We start from the raw sequence: 8,835 nt of genomic DNA, 5'->3' as shown, positions 1-8,835 counted from the left end.
GAGTCCCGCATCGGGCTCCCTGCTCGGCAGGGAGTCTGCTTCTCCCTCTGACCCTCCTCCCTCTCATGCTCTTTGTCTCTCATTCTCTCTGTCTCAAATAAATAAATAAAATCTTAAAAAAAAAAAAAAAAGAAAATGCAACAGAGATGAGCATTAGATTTTGTTTCATTGTTCACAGTATGTTACTACCTCAAATGATGAAATAAAGTTCCATCTGACTGCCCCAGTGGGTAAGAACAAGAAGTTTGCCTGCTAATATGAAGACTGACCCTCCTGACCCCATCACTGAAAAATAAAGTGCATCATTGTGTCTTCATATTAATAAACACTGGCAGCCAACAGGCTTTCACTTTATTATTTTTCAGTTATATCAGTTGATCTAACGTGGCAATGTGTAATACAGAAGGGCCAGACATTAGACCAGTAAACAGATCTTAGGACCTGTCTAAATTTACTTATTAGCCAACAAGTTCGATACTAGTGCTGTCCAATAGAAATATAACATGAGCCATTTCTGTGAGTTCAAATTTTCTAGTAACCATATTTTAAAGTAATTTTAGAGTAAAAGGAATAGGTGAGATTGACTTAATAACTTATTTTATTTAGCCTAATATATCCAAAATAATGTCATTTCAATGTAACCAATACGAAAATCATTGAGATAGTATATATGCTTTCTTATTCATCTTTGAAATCCAGTAGGTATTTTACACTTACAGCACATCTTAGTTTGGACTAGCTGTATTTCAATTGTTTAATAGCCACATGTGGGTGGTAACTACCATATTGGACAGTGCAGCTCTATACTATTATTGTTGGGTAACTTGTTAGGGTAAAAACTTAATAAAAAATTAGCATTTTATATGGAAATATTCCATCATATATATTACATATTACTTTGTAATTTAAATAAAGGAAATAAATTTAAGTAACTAAGATAAATTCGAATAAAATTGATACATTTAAATTAGAAATTATTTAAAGTATATTAAGCATTTTTTTTAAAGATTTTATCTATTTATTCATGAGAGACAGAGGGAGAAGCAGGCTCCCAAGGAGCAGAGAGCCTGATGCGGGACTCGATCCCAGGACCCTGGGATCATGACCTGAGCCGAAGGCAGACGCTTAACCATCTGAGCCACCCAAGCGCCCAGTATATTAAGCATTTTTTAAAAATTTACATTATGAAACATATAGCACATAGGCAAAGAAAAGGAGAAAAAGGATACCAGATCATAAAAGGAGCAAGTAATTTGTCAAAACATGACATAAGTACTTAATTTTCTATTTTTAAACCCAAACATTTAAAAATGAGTTTAAAATTCTTTATGAATGAAAGAAGAATGTGAGTATATGTACAGGTAGACATTCTAGGGATCCTCACACAGTTGAGGTCACTGGTTCACCAGAATTCACAAGAGAAGTCTGCTGTACATTTGAAATATAATGTGATGAGTGTTAACATTGAGATAAGTACTGGAAACTAAGGAAACACAAAGTACTGGACTGAGAGTGAGTAATGAATACTGTGTAAGGTGGAGTGAATGCCTCCTAGAAGAAGCTACAACAAATGAAATTTTGTAATAGTGCTTGTAGGAGTAGCTTAGATGAAAAGGAGATGAGAAATGTATCTCAGGCCTAAGGAACAGAACCTTTTGTCTTTCAAGGAAGAGGAAAAAAAATACATCTGATTTTGTGAAATGGGGAGGTGCTTCAATAAAGTGAGAATTTGACATAGGGTCTCCCTGAATAATGTTAAATATTTCATTAAATATGAAGTTAATAAAACCCAATAGAAAGCTAGAAATAAAGGAGGGTGTTATCAGTTTCTAACCAGGAAAACAGAAGTCACCCCTAATACATAAAACAGAGGGAATTTAATCCAGAGAGTTGATTATCAAGTATTAGAATTGTTAAGAAGCCAGACAGGGAAAATGAGGCAACTCTAAGGTCAGCAACAGCAGGAAATCCCACTTACCCTCAGGATTAGAGGACCTAAGTGGGTTTTCCAGAGCCAAAATGTGAGAGTACCCAGCAAAAGCTCAAGTCACAAGCGGGGTTTCCTCACAGAAGGAAACTGTAGACTGGAAACTGAGGGAGCAGCTGTTTGATGTGACCTGGACCCAGGGAGAAACTGTAGCTACTGCCAAGAGAAGAAGAATGTAGAGAGAAATACTCTGACTTCTTTCCTCTTGTTCTCCAAATTTCCTCCACAGAGGCAAAGCCTGCTGACATTGCAGTTTGGAAAGGCAGCCCGCAGAGCTCTTCCTCGCCCCCACCCCCCCCCGACCCCCCACAAAACAGAGAACAGAACAGAGCAAGAACAAGGAGTGCACCAGATATAGCAAACAGGCTATGGACCAGCATAGCATAATGGGAAACTATGAGGGATTTGTTTTTCAGTTTGTTCAACAAAATTGTGTTAGTGCCTACTGTGTATCAGAAATTCTATTCCTATTGAGAATACAAAGATAAATAAGAGAGATCTCTATATTTTCATCAATAAAACATTTCAACACCTCTGTGTGAGCAATGTCACCTAATTAGGAAATACACTAATCAGATAGGCTATAAGAGGCTTGGAATTGGGAGAAAGGTCTGGGGGGGTCTCCTGACAGGCAAAGGGAAGTAGGTTATCTGGTGAGACCTCTGACCTAAATATGGATGGAAATATAAATGCAGACATTTGGAATATCTGCCCAAGTTTTGAACGGCTTCAGTCTTGGCCCCTCTCTAACTAATGGGATTGGTAAGAATTATAAACCACTGAGGTCAGCATGGCTCAACAAGTTGCCCTCTGCTTTGGAGCCAAAGAGACCTAGGTATGAGCCCCAGTCTTGCTCTTTAAAGGTTCCACAGTCTTGGGCAAGTCATTTAGCCTCAGTTTTCCAATCTTCCAAAGAGCAATAATATTAACTCCTTTAAAGAGTTTTTGTAAAAGGCGCCCGGCTAGCTCAGTTGGTAGAGCATGAGACTCTTAAAGAATTTTTGTAAAGATTATATGTGATCACATAGTGTTTAGTTAAATGCTTGGGATGTAGTAGGGGCTCAACAAAAAGAAGCTGTTCATATCTTAAAGTGAGTATATAAGGAACAAATACAATTACACAATGTTAGTCATTAAAACACATTATGTTTACATATATTTACATAAATATACTTTGTGAACACACATACATAATATAAAGAGTTCATTTCATAATACAATGTGTAATCATAACATTTTGAGTGTTCTTTTAGAAAAATTGAAAGGATTTATAATTTTCCAGGAATCATGAATATCTTTCATTTAATGTGTATCATATGAAATTTAATTATTCATTCTATAACCTTGATAATATGCTTACTTACCCATTACTAATGGATTTCAAAATATTTCTATATTCCAGATATCACTTACATAAATGTTGAATTAATACTCACAATATCCAGGACTTTGTTATGTTTTATCTTTGTCACACATGTTGATAAAATCATAACCTTGGATAAATCCAACTATTTGTCACCCATAAGCCTGAATACCTGCTGTTAAATTGGGCAAAAGAAAAATGCACATCCATGCTAAGTGGTCTTATGTTAACTTTTTTTACCATAAACTTCAAGTGAGCCCTTAAAACTGGTAGGCAATTATACTATGCCTATCATTGCCAACTCAATCCCTCTCCCGGTCTCAGACAACTATTCAAATTTTTTCCTCTCTCTACAAACCCTCAACAATTCGTCCACCATCCTTATTCTCAGATTGATGACCTTACTTCAAACTTTTCTGAGAAAATAAAATTAATCACAGGACAGCCTGCACAGAGCTTTTCACCACATCTACCACCCACCATCTTCTGCACCCACCACACCTCCCCACCCACCAGCACCTGCATTCACAAGCTCTGCCTCCTGCCTGATACTGGGATAAGCTTTCCAACCAAGAACACTCCAGAAATTCTCCTCTCTTCTTCCAACATAGTCATTTTTTCTCTCTCTACTCAATCATTGGCATTACTGTATATACATGCAGTTATTCCTTCCATCTTAAAACATAAAAATCAAAAGAAAATTATCTTTGCCCTACTTCCACTTTACTGAATCACCCATTTATTTGGTCATCTTTGTATCAAAACTCCTGGAAAAAGTTGACTATATTCAACTTTTTTTTTCTCTTACCAATAACTTAAAACACACTCCAATCATGGTTTTGTTTCTCTCACTCCAAAGAAACTTCTCTAGCCAAGGACATGAATGACCTTCACATTGCCACATATATTGTATAATTCATGGTCCTCATCTTAACCTGTCAGCAGCATTTAGCACAGCTGTCACTCCTTGATATGCTCTCTTAGCTTCTGGGACACACAGTCTCTCCATTCCTCTCTTTCCTCAGTGGCCCTTCTCAGGAAGGAAGCAAAAAAACCCTTCATCTTATCCTTGACCTCTTAATGTTGGAGTATACCAAGCTCAAATTAGTCCTTCCATCTTCTCTATTTACACCCACTCCCTTGGTAATCTCTTTCTAGGCTTATGTCGATGATGATGCCCAAATTTATACCTTCAGCGAATATATTTATCCCAAAATTTAGATTCAGCATTCTACTTAGAGATCTTAAAGACATCTCAAGCACAACATGTCTATATGGAACTCTTCATCTTTGTTCAAAACTTACTACATTGACAGCCTTCCCATTTCAGTTGATAGCAAGTTTATCCTTCAAGTTGCTCAGGCCAGAATCTTCAGTCATTCTTGACTCTTTTCTTTCTCTCATGCTCAACATTCATCCATCAGAAAATTCTGTTGGCTGTACTTTCAACATATATCCAGAATCAATTTTATATCCCATTACCTCCATTGCTACGACACTAGTCTGAACAAATATCATTTCTCACCTGGGTTGCTCCAATAGCATCTAATAGGTCTTCCTGTTTCTACCTTTCTTCCTCTACATTAGCAAAACAGCAGCTGAAGGGATCCTTTTAGACCTAAATCAAATCATGTCACACGTCTACGCAAAATCCTGCAATTGGTCCCCTCTCACAGACAGCAAAAACCAAGGTCCTACATGATTTGACTCCTGTTTTATCTTCGACAATATTTCTACCATTGTTCTTTTGCTCCAGCCACACTGTTTAAATAATAAATATCTGTTAAATCAATCCCAGTTTCCAAGGAGCTCATACTCTACTGGGAGAAACAGAGTTATATTAATGATTGCAAACAGAAGGTAGTTATTAAAGCTCTCCTCTATCTCCCATCCTAAATTTTCACAGGTGAGCTTTGAAGGTTGAGAAATTTGCCAGGGATGGGAGCAATGTTGGAGAGCACAGGTAAGAAACAAAGATATTTCAGGCAGGACAAATACTGCATTTGCAAAGATCTGGAGAAATGAATCAGCAGAACATTTAGAGAATTACAAGTACAGCATCAAAGAATAATATTTGAGATTAGGGGACCTGGATGCAGGAGGTAAAGAGAAATAGAGTTTACACTTTAGATAGGAGTCAGATCACGAAAGACTTTCCATTTGTTTGTTTTTTCACTTACAGCTTTCATGCTGCTCTCAGAACAATTTATTAACCGTATCTTTTTGATGCACCCCCTCAAAGGGGCTAAAGCAATACTTGGAAAGGATTGTGAATTCCCTGAGTTAAAGATACAAAAGAAAAACCTAGAGTCACATTTAATTTGACAAGGTAAAGGAGTGGGTGTGCTACTATATCAAATTTAATTTGTACAAAATCATCATCTCTGGTAACATTATTTTTCCTGATCAACTGCGTTTAGACTACTTTAGTAAGGCTTGATCTCCCTGTCTACCTAAACACTGATTCACTTACAGCAAGCTTCAGGTTAACATTGGCCTTATTAATACCCAACAAATCCACAAGGTGTTAGTTGCACATGATTTTGTATAAAAGGTGAAGTGAGACTTGACTCAGTATACAGCTTTCCCCAGATAAGGCAGCTAACCAAAGGTGAGTCTTGGCACCTACAGTTAACAAGTGGTGACAGTTACTTTTGAAATTAAAGGTTTTTCAGGATCTGGAGAACAAATCTAGACCTTTTTCAACTACTGCTGTGTAGATGATTTATACATGTCAACCTGGCTTCTTAAATATAGTTAATACACTGTAGTCACTGTAAGCAAACAACTGAACTTTATATAGACCAATTCACCTGGTCTCTTGAAATAGTCTTATTTTAAACAAAGGTGAGCAAAAGCAAATGCTAAAACTGATGAACCAATTTTATAGTATAGAATTTCCTTTTTATTTTTAAACAAAAATGGTCTTTAAAATGATAATGAAGGGACAACCATGATTATCACAATTACCATCCTCCGAATAATCACTTAAATACTCTGATCTTTAAATACTGCTCTGCTTAAATCACTATATTGGAGTTTTGATCTTAATATGGGTCTACTTGATTAAAAAAATGAAGGAGAAGGAGAATAAGAAGAAATGTTTGAGAAAGAAGTAAGGGAAGGGAAAAGGAAGGAAAAAAAATGCTGGAGCAAAATGTGACTGGGGAGGATGGGCAGATCAATTATTTTTGCTTTGATCAACTTACATGATTATAATTTTGGGGGGCTTTTTGGTTTCTCCTGAGCCTTAATTGTTTGCTTTATAGCCCAGGATGAAGTCAGTCCAGTTTTGCTTCCTTTTCTGCTGCTGGAGAGCAATCTGCTCCAAGAGCTGTGAGCTGACCAACATCACCATCACAGTGGAAAAGGAGGAATGTCGCTTCTGCATAAGCATCAATACCACATGGTGTGCCGGCTACTGCTACACCCGGGTAGGAACTCTGCTTTGCTGGAAGGGAGGGTGCTAAGGGTCTGTCCAAGGCAGGCTTCATTAATTCCCACTTTATGAATATTTTAACTTTCCCAAGTAATAGCCATGAGCCCCTTAGTCATTACCGTCTGTGTTATGATTGGGATTAAATACCATGATATCAGTTAGATGTATGGGCTTGGATTTGATTAGGGTAAATCTAGCAAAATGTCAGATTTGATCTGATCAACCTGGTAATATGCCAACTCTGCACTTCCAAAAAAAAGTAGTGCTATGGTAGATTTTACATATAGAGAGATAAACATGTAAACATACACATACTTAACAATAGAAGATCTACCATATTCCCCAAAAGCCATTTTGTGTAATTGAAGCCATATCTTTGCAACAGAGATAGTATCAAAATATATTTTTCCAAGCCACATGAAAACACAAATAGACATATTATAAAAATAGTTTTATTCACCCACCTGATTACAAATGGCAACAAGCAGCCTCAGAACACAATCCATACTTATGGACTATTAGAACCAAAATGAATCAGCAAACCTACTCACTTCTTCATGCCATTGAGAAAAGCAAGGCACAGAGGCATAAAACCACTAGTTTGTTTTCACAGTTTCTTTGCATTAATCCAAGTAAAGAGTTTCTACTTTATTTTCTTTACTTTTTTCTCCTATAACACCTGGTTATCTATGCAAAATTTCATTCTATAAACTGAAACTGAAAGTAACAACTTTTTAATGAAATATATTTTACTGGATGGTAAATGAGTTTGATCAACAGACCTGATATTGAAATAAATTAAGCAGCAATGCCAATTTCTTCCCTTGGTGCAAATAATTTTACTAGAAACTGTTGGAACAAACCCGTTGTGCCTGGATTAAACGTTCTCATATGCAAACTGTGCATACTTTGAAACTGAGAGCCCTGCAAAATATATAGCATTTAAGGGTAGGAAATATCTACAAGACAGTGGAATATTTAAAATTTTCCATATGACTTCATGGTCATGTTAAGTATTGACATTTCCTCATGTCTTTTGGCTTTTTATAAACACAGAGGGATAATGTATTTGGAAATATTTTCTGAGAAATTGAAATTCAGTGTTTTATGGTTCACGTTGTCATTAACATAGCTTTCGACTAAGTACAAAAATCAACTTAAAATTTCTGCTATAGCTCTATTTCATCATTTTTCTATGTTGACATTTAAAGTTTCTCTATAGTTTGAGAAACATTTAAGATTTGATATAGACATAAGGAGCAGGAAAAGGAATGACATATATTCTGTAAGATTTCCAGAACCAAGAAATGTGGTATAGCATATAGGACATTTATGAGATCATATTTCCTTGGTTAAGAATTCCTTAAGTGAGATTTAATGGGTAATTGCTAGAGCAAGCAGTATTAAATTCCCATCTCATTTTGATTATGCTAAATAGAAACTTCCAGAATATTTTAGCCTAACTCTCCCATTTTTAAACTCCACAGGATCTAGTGTACAAGGACCCAGCCAGGCCCAACATCCAGAAAACATGTACCTTCAAAGAGCTGGTGTATGAGACCGTGAAGGTGCCTGGCTGCGCTCACCAGGCAGATTCCCTATATACCTATCCAGTAGCCACTGAATGTCACTGTGGCAGATGTGACAGTGACAGCACTGACTGCACTGTGAGAGGCTTGGGGCCCAGCTACTGCTCCTTCAGTGAAATGAAAGAATAAAGAGCAATGGACATTTCAGGTGACTTACCCTTGTCCTGAAGGACCAAGATATCCAAGAAGTCTATGTGTGTACATGTGCCCAGGCTGCAAACCACTGGGGCCCAGAGAGCTTTAGACCCCCGATCCCCGCTCTCTGGGCAGAGGAGGAGCCCCAGGAATTAAGAATGCTGGGGCCAGGATCCTATCACCTCTCAACACTCCACCCTGTATACCTAGGTCTGGATTCCATAAATTTTAATCAGTCTTATTTAATTTACAGACACGTGGGTGCTTTCCTACCTGATAATCTTAGAAATCCTCTCAGGCAATCCCTTCCTCTTAGAGATAG

The 8,835-nt window shown here is 37.1% G+C and overlaps 1 protein-coding gene across 1 annotated transcript; it reads left to right on the top strand.

Moving 5' to 3' along the window:
- Nucleotides 1-6,625: 6,625 nt before the first annotated feature.
- LOC123856444 (follitropin subunit beta) lies at nucleotides 6,626-8,507 on the top strand. The gene is made up of 2 exons (XM_045892647.1): nucleotides 6,626-6,784; nucleotides 8,277-8,507. Exons 1-2 carry the CDS (start codon nucleotides 6,626-6,628, stop codon nucleotides 8,505-8,507), a joined length of 390 nt encoding a protein of 129 aa, XP_045748603.1.
- Nucleotides 8,508-8,835: the final 328 nt, after the last annotated feature.

The sequence above is a fragment of the Mirounga angustirostris genome, unplaced genomic scaffold (genome assembly GCF_029215605.1).
Source record: "Mirounga angustirostris isolate CCGP_5_RB_7025 unplaced genomic scaffold, mMirAng1.0.hap1 SCAF_13, whole genome shotgun sequence".
In the NCBI taxonomy this organism is placed as follows: domain Eukaryota; kingdom Metazoa; phylum Chordata; class Mammalia; order Carnivora; family Phocidae; genus Mirounga; species Mirounga angustirostris.
The sequence above is the reverse complement of the archived record's forward strand: the minus strand, read 5'-3'. Positions and strand labels throughout refer to the sequence as shown.

What these genes read in the sequence shown, in the direction of transcription:
- LOC123856444 (XM_045892647.1), top strand. Translation starts at nt 6,626, where the DNA reads ATGAAGTCAGTCCAGTTTTGCTTCCTTTTCTGCTGCTGGAGAGCAATC. An exon ending in CCGGCTACTGCTACACCCGG is followed by an intron (nt 6,785 to 8,276) that starts GTAGGAACTCTG and finishes TAAACTCCACAG; the next exon opens with GATCTAGTGTACAAGGACCC.